The 17719-nt window shown below is 44.6% G+C and overlaps 1 protein-coding gene across 1 annotated transcript in view; it reads right to left on the bottom strand.

Annotated features, from left to right (window-relative positions):
• The window catches only part of LOC120946695 (alpha-2-macroglobulin-like protein 1), a 171444-nt gene that overhangs the window by 37498 nt on the left and 116227 nt on the right, over positions 1–17719 (bottom strand). The window contains exons 23-26 of the mRNA XM_040361325.1: positions 13231–13314; positions 10707–10883; positions 3409–3490; positions 282–438 (exon numbers count right to left, since the gene is read on the bottom strand). Of these exons, the coding sequence (XP_040217259.1) occupies positions 282–438; positions 3409–3490; positions 10707–10883; positions 13231–13314 (500 nt within the window). The remainder of the gene's footprint in view (positions 1–281; positions 439–3408; positions 3491–10706; positions 10884–13230; positions 13315–17719) is intronic.

Here is a 17719-nt window from a genome sequence, read left to right as displayed (position 1 = left end):
GGAAGCCGGATGCATGGATGGGGGGGGGGGGGTTGGTGGCACCCATGCACCCCCTATGGGCAGGCCGGCACTGCCTATCGGGCTGATCTGCTTCGACAGTCAGTACAAATCCCGATGCTTCCAGGTAGGAGAATGCAAGCGAGATGCCACTTGTCTCCCCTCAGTATAACCCATGGGGCCTGAGTGGGCACTCAGTGAGGAAAGTAAACAACTGATAGGATTCTATCGCATACGACATATTGTTATTTACTTCCATGTATTTCTAACAAACTTTACTGTACCTTCAATTCACTATGAAAGAGTTTCCCCACATTTCTGAAGCACCCACTTTCCTTGCGGTGCTCTCGTAGCCAGCTGAACGATTTATTCAAGTGTCCTTCATCTATGAAGATGTATGGGCGAGCATTGCTGAAAGATTTCACTACGAAAGCCGTCAGCCTGCAATGAAGTTGAATGATACAATAATAAAAATTGCGCTAATCCAGCAAAATAATCAATGTAAATAAATTAATATTTCACATAAAATTGAAAATTAGGGAGGCAGCAGTTCTGGTGCCGAGGCACAAATATAAAGGACAAGAAAGAAAAGGGGGGTTAGAACTGCGCCATGGCACCCAGTTGAATGATAAATAATGAAATAGAGATAATGCGCCAGATCCTCAAAAGGGATACGCCGGCGTAACTGCTGTTACTCCGTCGTATCCCTGTTCCTAACTATGGAACTGATCCACAGAATCAGTTTTCCATAGTTAGGGAGAAGATCCGGCATGTGTAAGGGACTTAACTGCCGGATCTTAGGATGCAGTACCGCATCCGCCGCTGGGGGCATTTCGTGTCGAAATGCCGCCTCGGGTATGCAAATTAGCACTTACGGAGATCCACAAAACTTTTCAGCTTCGTTTTTTCTCCGTAAGTTTTAGTTTGAAAACGCAAAATTAGGGCTGCTTTTACAAAGTGTAAACTGTTTACACCTTGTAAAAGCAGACCCTTCTGTCCAGCAACGCGATTTTTTTTTTGTTTTGAATTTTTTTATCGCGCCGTATCTTTTTTTTTTTCCGACGCAACTTTATTGACCCGTCGCAATCCACAAAGCTCGGCGTAACGTAATTTCGCGCTATGCACGTCGGGAAAATGACGTCACGAGCATGCGCAGTACGGCCGGCGCGGGAGCGCGCCTAATTTAAATGGGAATCGTCCCCATGAAAATAGGAACGCCTTGCGCCGGCGGAATTTAAGTTACACAGCCAAAAATTTCTAGGTAAGTGCTTTGTGGATCGGGCACTTAGGTAGAATTTTTAAGGCAGTGTAACTTAAATGGAAAAAAATAAGTTACGCCGGATCTTTGTGGATTACCCCCAATGTTCTGATTTTTTTGTTGTGGTTATAAACTGTGGCTATATAGGGATTTGGGATAAAGAATGTCTTATGATACAATACCTTTAGGCCGGGTTCACACCTATGCGAATTGGTTGTGGCTTAAACTGCATCCAATTCGCATAACATTATAAAATACATTGATTTCAATGAGGCTGGTTTACATATGTGCGATGCATTCGCACTGCGCTTGCCGAAAAAATGTGTGCGTTTTCTAGGCATTGCGGTGCGGCTCAGGTGCGAATTCAGGCCCATTATCTTCTATGGGGACGCATCTGATTCGCAGATGTGTTCATTTCTCTTCAGGATTTCTCTCATTTAGCTCAATACACTTCCCCCCCTCCTCCTCCCCTCTCCCAGGTCTCCAAATTCGCATCTAAAACGGAGATGATCTGCTGAACAGCTGTCTTATCTCTCTGCAGAGATAAGAGAGCTGAAATTCGCACCGCACAAGTGTGAATCCGACCTTAAACCTTTAACCAGTTAACAACCGCCCTATAGACGATATACGTCTACAAGGCGGTTGCTTAACTCTGGAAGGACGTCCATGGACGTCCTCCCAGAATCGCGCTCCCGCACGCCCTCTGGGGCGCGCACACGGGAATGTCCGTGATCGCCGGGTCCTCCGGACCTGGCGCATCACGGATCACGGTAAATCGCCGCTGATAGCGGCGGTTTACCACGTGATCGCTCCGTCCAATGACAGAGCGATCACTAGTAAACAAACCGGCGTCATGTGATGACGCCGGTTCCTCCCTCCCCTCTCTGTACCGAACGGTACATTGTCAAAGGAGAGGGGGGGGGGGAGAGAGCAGATGCGTGCTGCTGGGCTGTGTGCTGTGTGCTGGATCTGTGACACATGCAGTCACAGATCCAGCCAGCCATCCATCCCTGCTCAGCCATCCCATACCCATACTGTGCAATACACAATACCCATACTGTGCAATACCCCACAATACTCTGCAATACCCCACACTACTCTGCAATACCCCACACTACTCTGCAATACCCCACAATACTCTGCAATACCCCACACTACTCTGCAATACCCCACACTACTCTGCAATACCCCACACTACTCTGCAATACCCCACAATACTCTGCAATACCCCACACTACTCTGCAATACCCCACACTACTCTGCAATACCCCACACTACTCTGCAATACCCCACAATACTCTGCAATACCCCACAATACTCTGCAATACCCCACAATACCCTGCAACGTCGCCTATGGGGATTTTTAAGTAGCAAAGTTTGGCGCCATTCCACCGGCGTGTGCAATTTTGAAGGGTGACATGTTGGGTATCTATTTACTCGGCTTAACTTCATCTTTCACATTTATGCAAAAGAATTAAGAAAAATACTAAATTTGCTAAATTGTATAATTTATAAACAAAAAAAAATTTTTTTTTACAGAATTTTCAGTCATTTTTTCTCTTATAGCACAAAAAATAAAAAACCCAATGGTGATTAAATACCACCAAAAGAAAGCTCTATTGGTGTGAAAAAAAGGACGAAAATTTAATTTGGGTACAATGTTGTATGACTGAATAATTAAAATTGTGAGAGCACCGAAAGCTGAAAATTGGTCTGGTTATTAAGTGGGTTTACGTGCCCAGTGATCAAGTGGTTAAAATCCTTTTCCTGATAAGACTTAAAGTGGATCTTCAGTAATTTTTCATCTTTGCATCTATTAAATCTTCTGTTCTTGTTGTTGCTTTTACTTCGGATATTTCATACAGACAATCGGAATTTCCGACAAGAACTTTTGCCTTCGGAAAATTTGAGATACAGCTCTCAAATTTTTGCTGTCGGAAAATCCAACAGAAAATGTCCGATGGAGCCTACACACAGTCGGAATTCCCGACCATAAGCTCACATCGAACATTTCTTGTCTGAGATTCCGACCGTTATTTTCAACTTTGTCATATTTGTCATATTTTTGTTTGGAGTTCACATTCAGAAATTTTCATTATTTGATCCATAATACCACATATTATAAATAATGCATAATAAAGATAATAGCTCACCATGTGTTACCCTCTGGATCTCTCAATCCAAATGCACTATATGACCCGTCTTCATGTCTGAATGTCAGCTCTCTCTGATATCCTATATAAAACAAAGTAATTACATTCAGTACAGCTATTCACTATTTTAGTTTTCATTAGTATTATGATAAAAGGCAAAAAATCTAAGCAAACACCACACAGAAGCAATCATTCTCTGCTATATTTTTTATTGCTGCAAGCCTCAATAGTTCTAAAATTAAACAAATTATAGCCAACTTACTTGTTGTGTGCCCATCAATTGCCGCTACTGTGCCCCATCAAATGTTGCCAGTGTGACCATCAATTGCCGCCACTGTGCCCCATCAAATGTTGCCAGTGTGACCATCAATTGCCACTACTGTGTCCCATCAAATGTTGCCAGTGTGACCATCAATTGCCGCTACTGTGCCCCATCAAATGTTGCCAGTGTGACCATCAATTGCCGCCACTGTGCCCTATCAAATGTTGCCAGTGTGACCATTAATTGCCACTACTGTGCCCCATCAAATGTTGCCAGTGTGCCCACCAATTGCCGCTACTGTGCCCCATCAAATGTTGCCAGTGTGACCATCAATTGCTGCTACTGTGCCCCATCAAATGTTGCCAGTGTGACCATCAATTGCCCCTACTGTGCCCCACCAAATGTTGCCAGTGTGACCATCAATTGCCGCTACTGTGCCCCATCAAATGTTGCCAGTGTGACCATCAATTGCCGCCACTGTGCCCCATCAAATGTTGCCAGTGTGACCATTAATTGCCACTACTGTGCCCCATCAAATGTTGCCAGTGTGCCCACCAATTGCCGCTACTGTGCCCCATCAAATGTTGCCAGTGTGACCATCAATTGCTGCTACTGTGCCCCATCAAATGTTGCCAGTGTGACCATCAATTGCCCCTACTGTGCCCCACCAAATGTTGCCAGTGTGACCATCAATTGCCGCTACTGTGCCCCATCAAATGTTGCCAGTGTGACCATCAATTGCCGCTACTGTGCCCCATCAAATGTTGCCAGTGTGCCCACCAATTGCCGCTACTGTGCCCCATCAAATGTTGCCAGTGTGACCATCAATTGCTGCTACTGTGCCCCATAAAATGTTGCCAGTGTGACCATCAAATGCCGCTACTGTGCCCCATCAAATGTTGCCAGTGTGACCATCAATTGCCCATACTGTGCCCCATTAAATGTTGCAAGTGTGCCCATCAATTGCCACTACTGTGTCCCATCAAATGCTGCCCAGCACTTACCTGTCGTGCAGAGAGTCAGCGGCCGTGTCCTGCACGTCCTCCATGTCTTCTCCCCGTTCTCTCTCAGGCGTCCAATCACAACACCTGACGTTTCAGCCAATCAGGTGACAGACCCGGCAACCTGATTGGCTGAGAGGCAGTTCAGTGTTAGCAAAGCGAATTCCTTAGCTTTGCTAGCACAATGCTGAGTGATCAGTGAACGCCCAGCATGGCGCCCGCTGTTCACCTCGCTCTAATCAGGTGCACCTCGCTTGAATCAGGTGCATCGAAAAAACACCCGTGCCACTGTGAAGCCCTGTACACACGATCAGTCCATCCGATGAGAACGGTCCGAAGGACCGTTCTTATCGGTTAACTGATGAAGCTGACTGATGGTCTGATGTGCCTACACACCATCAGTTTAAAAAACGATCGAGTCCAACGCGGTGACGTAAAACACAACGACGTGCAGAGAAAAATGAAGTTTAATGCTTCCAAGCATGCGTCGACTTGATTCTGAGCATGCGCGGGTTTTTAACCGATGCTTTTGCGTACTAACCATCAGTTTTGACCTATCGGTTAGGTGTCCATCGGTTGAATTTTAAAGCAAGTTCTACATTTTTGGACCGAAGGATAACCGACAGATGGGGCCCACACACGGTCGGTTTGGACCGATGAAAAGGTCCTTCAGTTCGTTTCCATCACCTGAATTGGGGGTTGCAGCAGCGACCATAGATAGATTCATTCAATGCATGAATCTATCTATGGTAATAGAACGGTGCATCAGAGAGGGGGGCGGTGCCCAATGCGCCCGTTAAGGACGCACAGCCACTGAGTTCATCAGAGAATCAAGTTGTAATATTGAAGCTGATCTGTGTATATCTATGCTACCACTCCAAGACAGCCCATGAAAAGTTCTTGAGACATGCATGTCCATTAAAGAGGAATATATGTGTAGCGGCCTGCTACTTTTTAGCCGGTGCTGCCTTCAATTTAGAGGGCAGTCTGAGAGTTAGTTGACTCAGACTGTATGATTTTTTCCAAATTTGGGCCTCTGTTCCAGCCATGGCTGTACTATGAGTGACCACTATTGTTGTCTGGGGTGCCGTTACCACCCCAGGTCAAGGGTGGCAGCAGTCAGGTCAAGGTGTTTTGGGTGTTCCCCTTCAGCAGCCAATCAGTGGGGGTATATCGTCCCGCTGTGCATGCTGGGGAGAGGTACTTAAGGGACAGATGTCATTGGAATGGGGTCATCGATCGCTGGTCAGTCGTCCCACCACTCCCCCGTGAGTGGCCCTCCTGGCCGGGGGTGCATGTTCCTGGCTCCGGGACCATGTTGGTCCGGGGTTGTGATCTACTAAGTAGGCCCGGTAGTCAGACTGGGTCTACGCTTGCAGAGTGGTCCTGTGCTGTCCGTCCTGGAGGGAGGAAGCCACTCGATGAAAAACCTATCTTGGAGAGCACCAAGCACAAGGCTGGTATCTCGGGAGAGGCCTTGAACTTCATCGAAGGACGCACCATTACTGAGAGGCTGAGTGATGGTCGCCTGTCAGTTCTAAGTTCACAAGAAGTTGATCGAGAGAGATCCGGGTGCTGAATCCTGTGTTGAGTGGATTTTGAACTGAACATATCTCCATTTTGAGAAGGTCTGTGGCAGAGACTTCACCAAATTTTCCGTGCACCACCCTGGCTGCTAGGCTAGTGAGAGAGGCCTATCCGGGTGCACAATACCCACTCTGGCTAGAGTTGTGACAAAAGCTGTGCGCCTGAACCTATTACCCTTCCACCTCTTCAACTACTTATTTTATTCTTTTACCAAGTTCAGTAAATAAAGCAAAGAAAAATAAGTCTAAAGTGTGGAGGCGCTCGGTGTGTCCTGCTCAAGATGTGAGGGCTGGCAGTTGGAATCCAACCTTTCGGCCGATGTCTAGGGTGTGGTGAATACCTTTTCAAAGTGGAGCAGCCTACTAAGTAGCCCCGTGCCTATCGGGTGGACTGGATCACAGGGGCCGTTACTGTGGAGGAAGCTTCTCCTTGGCCCGCTACTGCTACTGTGTCGCCTACAGTGAGTGACTTTGACAAAAGTGATGGGAATCTTCCCGAACCAAGTGTGGATGCCGCTACAGAACCACTTGTATTGCGGGCGGTTGTACCTGCTCGGCCCGCCGCAAAGAAAGTGGGCTATGTGAAAGCCTCCCACGCCGCGGTCGAGGCCTACCTCAGCCTATAACGGGACCGGACTCCGAGGAGGATGTTGCCCTCGTCGAGGCCACGATGGGAACTGGTAAGTAGACTGGGGACAATGTGAATAAAGATGTGCGCACCAGTTTGCCCGCAGAGGAGTATGCAGACTCTGAATTAGATTCATCTTCTGATGCGGGGGATGATCATTGGTTTGAGCCAGAGTTTCTTGAACTAACATGGGGTAAAGGTTTCCATGCTGCCACTACCCGCAATTCAGGGAGATGCTTACCCATGGACTCTGGGGATACAACGCCGCTGGCGGAGGTCCCGAGTGTAAATTGGGAAGTTGTATTTGATACAGCTGTCGTCACCGGAGGGAAGGATGTGCCTCCAACTATGACACCTACTTTGAAAAGGTCTCCAGATGCAGGCCCGTCGCTACAGGACAGGCAAAACAAACAATTGCTTGGGGCCCCCAACTTCCCCTTCCCAGGCTGTGGCGTTTCTGAGCTCCTCTTCCTTCCTCCTTGAGTCCTGTCAGTCCAGCCGGGTACCACGCGTGGTACAGGAGATTCAGTTTCCTGTTCCCGGCCGGTCTGACAGTGAGTGCACACTGAGTGCTCACTTCCTTTCAGTCCGGCCGGGAACACAGGAAACGGAATCTCCTGTGCCGTGCGGTACCCGGCCTAGCCCGGGCACTATCTGATATGGGACTTTGAACAGGAGGAAGAGGAGCTCAGCCACGCTACAGTGGCAGCCTACAGTGAAGAAGGGGAGGTGAGAATAGAAAAACATAGGGACTAGGGAGGGGGGGGGGTAAGAACATGGGTGTAAAAAATGAGTGTAGCGCTAACGTAGGCTTTGCGTGTGGGGGGGGTGCGCTTGGGGGCCCCATTTTGCTTGAGGCCCCCAAATTCCTTCAAGCGGCCCTGTCCAGATGCCTGGGTGATGCCAGGACTGGGACACTCTTGCACACGGCCCAAGCTTGCCCGCTTGCAAAGGATTTTAATGAAAAGGGTAGCAGTTAATTTTGGGTGGGAGTTCCCCTATGTGCCCGAGGCCACTATGAAAGAGATTGAGGATAATCGTAAAGAATGTTACCAAGAGGCCGTCCCGGGATTTCAAGTTGTCGTTCATACTGACCCACCGTTTTGAAGGTTGTCGGCAAGTCCTGGAGCTATGGCCGGCACATCTATGCTGAACGGGTGGTTATTCAACGGCCTGGGAAGGATGAGCGGGTCTACTCGATTACCACCCTTGATAACCAGGGAAAAACCCTTACCTGGTCCGATCCCAGGTTCTATTTGTAGGACAAAGAAGGAGAATCGGCAGAACTTGCCCGCAGGGTTTGTGTTTTTTTCCCCCCCTCTTTTCAAGAAGTCCATGAGGAACTATTTTTCCTTCCCTGCTGTTGCTGAAATGTGTTTGACTTTGGGGGGAAAGCACCTAGTCAGTTTAAATGAGGGCCCATGAGGACTTTGTGGTCAAGAAGTATCTTCGTTGGCAGAAAGTGGTGCACAATCAGATCGTATACTCTGCCGCCAGAGAGCAGTGTTCCGTAACGCTCAGGAGAGACTTTGTTTTTTTTTCCTCTCCTTTCTTCACAATTTTGCCTAGCACTTAGGTTTTAAATGCTCCTTGGGGAGGAAGGAGGCTCCATCTTTACAACAGAAGGTGCAGATTCACTCTTCATTAGGCAATGTATATCATTTTTGTTTACACACACACCTCTACCCGTTCTTCAATTCCTGTGACCGATCGCAGGACACCAGCGGCGATCGGGTCCGTGGGTCCCGCGGGCGCAGTTATCGAGCTTCGGACCGGGTCGCTGGGCTCTTAAAGAGGATGTACAGGTACGTGCTTGTGCCCAGTCGTGCCATTCTGCCGATGTGTATCAGCGTGAAGGGGTCCTTAAGTGGTTAAGGACCAGCGCACACACATATACGTCGTCAAAATGGCACAGACAGGCAAATGGGCATACAGGTACGTCCCTTTAAATTTGCTGCTGTGTGGTTGCGTGCACAAGCTGCCTCGGATCACGGAGCTGAAGAATGGGGAGATGTCAGTGTAAACACATCTCCCCTTTCTTCCTAGTGACATGTCACCGATCCTCTGTTCCCTCTCATCGGGAACAGCGATCAGTGACGTGTCACTCGTAGCCACACTCCCTAGAAGTTAGAATCACTCCCTAGGACACACTTAACCCCTTCCTAGCCCCCTAGTGGTTAACCCCTTCGCTGCCAGTGTCATTTTTACAGTGATCAGTGCATTTTTATAGCACTGATCGCTCTATAATTGACAATAGTCCCAAAATGGTGTCAAAAGTATCCGAAGTGTCTGTCATAATGTCGCAGTCACGATAAAAATCGATGATCGCCGCCATTACTAGTAAAAAAAATAAATCAATAAAAATGCCATAAAACTATCCCCTATTTTGTAGACGATATAACTTTTGCGCAAACCAATCAATAAACGCTTATTGCAATTTTTTTTACCAAAAATAGGTAGAAGAATACGTATCGGCCTAAACTGAGGAAAAAAAATGTTTTTTTATATATTTTTGGGGGATATTTATTATAGCAAAAAGTAAAAAATAGGATTTTTTTAAAATCGTCGCTCTATTTTTGTTTATAGCACAAAAAATAAAAACCGCAGATGTGATCAAATACCACCAAAAGAAAGCTCTATTTGTGGGGAAAACAGGACGCCAATTTCGTTTGGGAGCCATGTCGCATGACCGCGCAATTGTCAGTTAAAGCTGAATGCTGAGTGCTGAATCGCAAAAAGTGCTCTGGTCTTTGGCCAGCCAAATGGTTCGGGGCTTAAGTGGTTAATATCACTTGAGGTGAAAAGATTTGATATATTCTGCTTACATTGTAATATGTGAACAAGGTAAATATATGAAGGGGCCTATTACTGGGACCCCGTTTGGTCTTAATCCAGTACCGAGTTTATACATTAAAGGTATCAGCTTATATTCTAATTCATGAGGATATCATTCTGGAAAAAAAGGCAGTCATCAGGACTAGCGGGGGTCAGCAGATATTCTACACATTGGGGCAGATTCAGGTACCTGCGCTTTTTTTTACGGCGGCGCAGCGTATCGTATTTACGCTACGCCGCCGTAACTTACATGAGCAAGTGCAGTATTCACAAAGCACTTGCTCCGTAAGTTGCGGCGGCGTAGCGGAAATGGGGCCGGCGTAAGCGCGCGTAATTCAAATGTGGAAGGGGGGCGTGTTTTATGTAAACGTATGATGACCTGACGTGATTGACGTTTTTTACTAACGGCGCATGCGCCGTCCGTGTACATATCCCAGTGTGCATTGCTCCCAAGTACGGCGCAACGACGTATTGGTTTCGACGTGAACGTAAATTACGTCCAGCCCTATTCGCGAACGACTTACGCAAACGACGTAAAAAATTAAAATTTTGAAGCGGGAACGACGTCCATACTTAACATTGGCTGCGCCTCCTAATAGCAAGAGCAACCTTACGCAGAAAAAGCCTTACGCAAACAACGTAAAAAACTACCGCCGGGCGCACGTACGTTTGTGAATCGGCGTATCTAGGTAATTTGCATATTCTATGCCGAAAACAACGGAAGCGCCCCTAGCGGCCAACGTAATATTGCACACAATTCTACGCCGCCGCATTCAAGTTACGTCAGCGGAGGAAGCCTATTTTTTTAGCGCCTTTGTGAATCGGCGTAACGATACGCCGACGCAGATTTCAAATTACGGCGGCGTATCTGGAGATACGACGCCGTAAATGCTACGTGAATCTACCCCAGTATTGTTAATCTCCATGCAAAGGTTAAAATGACAATTTTGGATAGGATATTTTATCATTTGTAATGAGTAGCTCACCGCCATTGAGAAATTTGATGGCTTTGCTCTCGATCTCATCGTTCAGCTGATGAGTCTTCTCCAGATACTTCAGAATAAAGATGTTGGGGGCAAAGCGCACCATATTCTGCTCTCCGCACCCATTTGGCATGGCCAGGAGCCGGTCCAGGTTTTCCAGGGCTGTGCCCATCAGATCTCCTATTAAAGAGACAAATCAAAGAAACATAGAAAAGTGGCGGCAGAAAAAGACAGAGTAGTCCGTCAAGTCTGTCCATTTTTTTGTTTGATTTATTTATTTATTTTTATTTTTTTTGTTAACTTTTTTCTAAGCTTATTTCAAATATCAACTATCCTTTCAGTAAAATAATACTTTAACCACTTGAGACCCGCGCTATTGACAAAAGACGTCAACAGCGCGGTTCTCAGGTGCCAAGTGGACGTCTTTGGACGTCATTTGAAATGCATTACCCGCGCGCGCCACTGGGGGGCGCGCGGCGGGTAACCACTGTGCCGCCGCATCGCTGGGGACCCGATGCGTGTACCTGGCGGCCGCGATGTCCACCGGGTACACGCGATCGTCGGTGACACAGTCGGTAACAGCAGGGACGTGGAGCTCTGTGTGTAATGATGAGGTGTAAACACAGAGCTCCACGTGCTGTCAGAGGAGAGGAGACCGATCTGTGTCCCTTGTACATAGGGACACAGCATCGGTCACCTCCCCCAGTCAGTCCCCTCCCCCCACACAGTTAGAACACACCCAGGCTACACATTTAACCCCTTCCTCACCCCCTAGTGTTAACCCCTTCCCTGCCAGTCACATTTATACAGTAATTAGTGCATTTTTATAGCACTGATCGCTGTATAAATGTGAATGGTCCCAAATTTGTGTCGAAAGTGTCCGATACGTCCGCCGCAATATTGCAGTCCCAATAAAAATTGCAGACCGCCACCATTACTATTAAAAAAAAAATAATGAAAAAAAATCATAATTCTGTTCCCCATTTTGTAGGCGCTATAACTTTTGCGCAAACCAGTCGCTTATTTTTACAAAAATACGTCGAAAAATACGTATCGGCCTTAACTGAGAAAAAAAATTGTTTTTTAAAAAAAAAAAATGGGAGATTTATTATAGCAACAAGTAAAAAAAATATATATTTTTTTAAATTGACGCTCTTTTTTTGTTTATAGCGCAAAAAATAAAAACCGCAGAGGTGATCAAATACCACCAAAATAAAGCTGTATTTGTGGGGAAAAAAGGACGTCAATTTTGTTTGTGAGCCACGTCGCACGACCGCGCAAATGTCAGTTAAAGCGACGCAGTGCCGGAAGCTGAAATTTCGCCTGGGCACAAAGGGGGTTTATGTGCCCAGTAAGCAAGTGGTTAAGATTAGTTTTGAACTTCCCCCAGTTAGTTTGAGGTCGTGTCCCGTGTTCTGCTTTGGTTTCATACTGAAAAAACTGCCCTTCTGAACCTTATTCACCACCTTGATGTATAAAAAGGTTTCAATCGTGTCTCTCCTTTCCCTTCTTTCCTCCAGACTGTACATATTAAGTTCCTGAGGTCGCTTCCCCAAACCTTTCACCATTTTTGTTACCTGTCTCTTGTGTATTTAACTGGTTGCCGACCAGCCGCCGTCGTTTTACGGCGGCAGGTCGGCTCCCCTGCACGAGAGCCCGTAGCTATGCGTCGGCTCTCGCGCAGGCCACTAGGCGCTCGCCCCCGACTCCCGTGCCCGGCGGGCGCGATCACCGCCGGGCACACGCGGTCGCTCGTTACGGAGCGAGGACCGGGAGCTGTGTGTGTAAACACACAGCTCCCGGTCCTGTCAGGGAGAGAAATGCTGATCTTCTGTTCATACAATGTATGAACAGCGATCAGTCATTTCCCCTAGTGAGGCCACCCCCCCTACAGTTAGAACACACCCAGGGAACATACTTAACCCCTTCCCCGCCCCCTAGTGTTAACCCTTCACTGCCAGTGGCATTTTTATAGTAATCCATGCATTTTTATAGCACTGATCGCTATAAAAATGGCAATGGTCCCAAGAATGTGTCAAAAGTGTCCGAAGTGTCCGCCATAATGTCGCAGTACCAAAAAAATAATAATCACTGATCGCCGCCATTACTAGTAAAAAAAAAATATTAATAAACATGCCATAAAAATACCCCCTATTTTGTAAATGCTATAACTTTTGCGCAAACCAATCAATAAACGCTTATTGCGATTTTTTTTTTTACGAAAAATGTGTAGAATACGTATTGGCCTAAACTGAGGAAAAAAAAGTTTTTTTATATATTTTTGGGGGATATTTATTATAGCAAAAAGTAAAAAATATTCATTTTTTTCAAAATTGTCGCTCTATTTTTGTTTATAGCGCAAAAACTAAAAAACGCAGAGGTGATCAAATACCACCAAAAGAAATCTCTATTTGTGGGAAAAAAGGGCCGTTGTCCTCTGGTTAACCTATCGTGTGTACGAGGCCTTAGTGCGCCAACATTTTAGCACTGAAATCACAAGATAGGTTTAGGGTTTACATTCACTTACCCAGAACAGTTACATCGGCTCTTTCAGAATCTTTTATAATATCCTCTGGAATTTGCAGAACAACGTTCACCGTCTTTGATTCTCCTGATGTAAACACACTGACGTTAGATTCACATAAAGGCAAAACAAGCAAAATACAACAATGATATCATATAGATCAGGTCCTCAACCCTATTGAGACCAGGTCTCGGTAAATTCTTTTATGCTCCAACAATAAAAAAAAGTTCATACTTACACAATAAAAGTATGGAAAAGCCAATTATTAATTAATATGCCAGAAGGCTCTGAATGGAATTGGGTGTCAGTGTGGGGATGGGGGTTCTGGGGGGGATTAGGGCACTCTGCATCAGACTTGATGGCCTTTAGTGTTGAGCGGAATACGACATATTCCATTTCGCGATATATCACGAATATATAGACGAATATTCGTGAAATATTCGCTAAAATCGAATATTCGTGATATTTTATATAAAAAAAAAAAATTGGCGAAATTTCGCTAATGCGAATGCGAAATTGATTGCGAAATTTTGACAACTGTGGTAGGAGAACTCTGATTGGCTCTGATGCAAAAGAAGGGCGGAGAAAGTATTCGCGAATATTCGGAAATCGAATATTGGTGATATTTTATCGAAATTTCGCTAATGCGAATGCGAAATTGATTACGAGATTTTGACAACTCTGATTGGCTCTGATGCAAAAGAAGGGCGGAGAAAGTATTCGCGAATATTCGGAAATCGAATATTGGTGATATTTTATCGAAATTTCGCTAATGCGAATGCGAAATTGATTGCGAGATTTTGACAACTCTGATTGGCTCTGATGCAAAAGAAGGGCGGAGAAAGTATTCGCGAATATTCGGAAATCGAATATTTGCGATTGCAAATATTCGGCAACATAAAAGGATCGCCTCAGCTTAGCTACTCGGCCCAGGGTCTCTAATCATACCAGCAATGCTTTTAGACGTCAATAGGATGTGATCTGTTTTAAAAATAAATTAGAAAAAATGTGAATATTCGGAATAGCGAATATTGGCCGCGAAATTCGAGTTATTCGCGAATATTCGAATATGCCATATTCGTAACGAATATTCGCAATGCGAATATTCGTGAGCAACACTAATGGCCTTGTAGAGGATGAGACTCTGAAGGGGACTGGGGTCTCTCAAGGTCACTGGGGGCTTTTCAGGACACTGTGGAAGGTTAGGATGCCCTGTGGGATGCTAAGGGCTTTGTGAGGGCTGAGAGCTCTCAGGGGGCCAATGGCATCATGGGGGAGGTTTAGGGGCACTACTGGCAAATATGGGAGTTTGGGAGCTATATGAGAACTGGGAGGTATTGTGGAAGGTTAGGCAATCTGCAGAATGGCTGAAGGTACTGGAGGAGGGAGGCTGTGGCCTGGAAGTTGGCCATTGTCCAGTGGTTCAAAACCACTGATATAGATTGTATGTGCTTTGAATAAAACTTGATTTGTGTGTGTGTGTGTGTGTGTGTGTGTGTATACCATAATACATGTAACATGCATCAAAGTTTACAAATCCAGACTTTGATTAATTTAAGGAATAAACATTCCCATAGTCGAATGGATCCCAATGATACTTTAAATAACCCAGTTATGTGCAGGGGAGTTTGCAGAAATAGGAGTTACCATAGTGTATGATTAGATGTTAGACATGAACACTAGTGTTGCTCAGGAATATTCGCATTGCGAATATTCGTTACGAATATGACATATTCGAATATTCGCGAATAACTCGAATTTCGCGGCCAAAATTCGCTATTCCGAATATTCGTATTTTTTCAAATTTATTTTTAAAACAGATCACATCCTAGTGATCTCCATCGACGTCTAAAAGCATTGCTGGTATGATTAGAGACCCTGGGCCGAGTAGCTAAGCTGAGGCGATCCTTTTATGTTGCCGAATATTCGCAATCGCGAATATTCGTATTACGAATATTCGCGAATACTTTCTCCGCCCTTCTTTTGCATCAGAGCCAATCAGAGTTCTCCTACCACAGTTGTCATAGGAGAGAGTGGAGTGTATCACATCTTCAAAGAATTTTCCATCTTTTGTCCCATGTCATCATTTGCATTTCACCTCTTTAATGAGAATAATAACTGTTTAACATAAAGACATTTAAGAGATGTCAACGTAAACGGTTTACTTGGCTTTTTTTTAACTCAACAGAATCAGGGGCCCCAGTGTGCGGTTGATCTTTACCTAACTCAATACAGTTCAGTCTAGAGGAGAGATCTCTATTTTCCAAATCTATGGTTATTCAATATTTATTAAACTAATCAATATACAAATTGGTCAAAGTAAACCCTCAAATCTATATAATAATGTATTTATTTTATTAATACCTTAGTTGCAGGGTCCATTACGTAAAACCACACGTTTTCCAAAGGGCAGGTGAAATTGAATGTTTAAAAATTTCGCAATCAATTTCGCATTAGCGTAACTTCGCAATCAATTTCGCATTCGCATAAGCGAAATTTTGCAAAAAATTTTTTTTTTATAAAATATCACGAATATTCGATTTTAGCGATTATAAATAATTTATTAAATTATAATATAATAAATAATTATAAATAATTATAACAAATAATGTAATTATAATAAAAATAATTCAATATTTTAATCAACTCAAAATCACTGAAATTTGCTCAGTTGCAGAATTGTCGCTGTCATTACTTTTATTTTTTTATGACGAATTTCCCCACAAATCACTATCGCACAATTCTGCAAGTGATTATAATTTATTATCGCTGTTTTCTAGCTGCTCTAAAACCATTTTTGACATAAAGGGACACTTTTGGTTGCTATGGACAATCTACAGTTTGCAGGCAGAAAGAACAGTTTTTATTATATAAAAGTACATGCAGGACACTGGGCAGACCACTAGGGACAAGGGGGGTGTGTATTTTTTACATACAGTACTGTAATCTATAAGAATACAGTATACTGTATGTTTGGTGTTTGTTTACTTTTTTGAATTTGGCGCCGTTCTCCGCCCCCGTGCGTCGTAATGTCGCAGGGAACGGAGATCGGCGGGACACGGGGACACTGTGTGAATCGAGCAAGGACGCCGCTCGCTCACACAGCGGGGATGCATCGCAGGATCTAGGGACAAGGTAAGTAACTTTGTCTCTTGCTGCTGCGAGACGAGCCCGAGTCTGGCTCGGGGATACCGCTTTTGGTACAGAAATCTTACCCCGAGCCAGACTCGGGAATACCGCCAGGAGGGTTAAAGCCCATTACACCAAAAAAGCCACCAAGAGCCTTTATAATTTCTTATTCTCCTATACACTTTGCCAAAATGGTGAGATTTCACTGAAAATTCAAACTTTTTTCAGAGAAATGAAAATGCTCAATTTTCTGTATCCATTGAGAGGATATGCCATGCAAGTTTAAAATGTTCCTTTCAATAGGTCTAAGTTGTGTATCTTTCCATCCATCACTCTGCATTTTATGTCCCATTGCATGGTGTGGCTTATTGAGGCATCAGAGATCTGTGTGATTGAAGGGTAGCCAGTTATATGACTTTGATGGGTCACATGACCAGGCTGTTCTTTTGTTTTATTTATTGCAGAATTATCACTTATTCTTATTGTGCTTCCTGAAGTTGGCAAAGCACATTTGTAAAATGTATCACTGTATTAATATGAAGGAATATCACAGATGTGATTTTGAGAAATATGGAATCAGAGATTACAACGTCAAGCAAAATATTGCAATTCTTCTTTACAGGTTTTTGTAGTGTAAATGGGTTCGACCAACTAATGCCGCGTACACACGACCGTTTTTCACGATGTGAAAAATGACATTTGTTTTTTAATGTGATTAGAAACGATCGTGTGTGGGCTCCAGAGCATTTTTTGCGACGTTAAAAATGGGCATTAAAAATTTAGAACATGCTCTAAATTTTTGTGTCGTTTTTCACGTTGTTTTTAACGCCATAAAAAATGGTCATGTGTAGGCTTTAACTACGTGAAAATAACGCGCATGCTCAGAAGCAAGTTATGAGACGGGATCGCTCGTTCTGGTAAAACTAGCGGAGATAGCACATTCATTACGCTGTAACAGACTGAAAAGCGCAAATCGTCTCTCATCCAACTTTTACCAACACAAAATCAGCAAAAGCAGCCCAAAGGGTGGCGCCATCCAAATGGAACTTCCCCTTTATAGTGCCGTTGTACGTGTTGTACGTCACCGCGCTTTGCTTGAGCATTTTTTTTTCATGATCGTGTGTAGGCAAGGCAGGCTTAGCAATAATCGGGTTGAAAAAAACTTTGTTTTTTCTAGACCATTAAAAATGGTCGTGTGTACGCGGCATAAGAGTGTCCCAGTTCAAGAGATTCACTCTTTTTATTAGTCCTGTGACCATGATCACCAAAAGGGAAAAGAAATCTCAAATTTTGAGCATTCATCAGAACACGAATAGAGGTGTATCTTCCAGTAGATACACTAGGTTTGGTGACTACCAGGATT

The sequence above is a fragment of the Rana temporaria genome, chromosome 8 (assembly GCF_905171775.1).
Source record: "Rana temporaria chromosome 8, aRanTem1.1, whole genome shotgun sequence".
NCBI lineage: Eukaryota > Metazoa > Chordata > Amphibia > Anura > Ranidae > Rana > Rana temporaria.
Note: the sequence above shows the minus strand (reverse complement) of the source record. Positions and strands in the feature narration are given on the sequence as shown.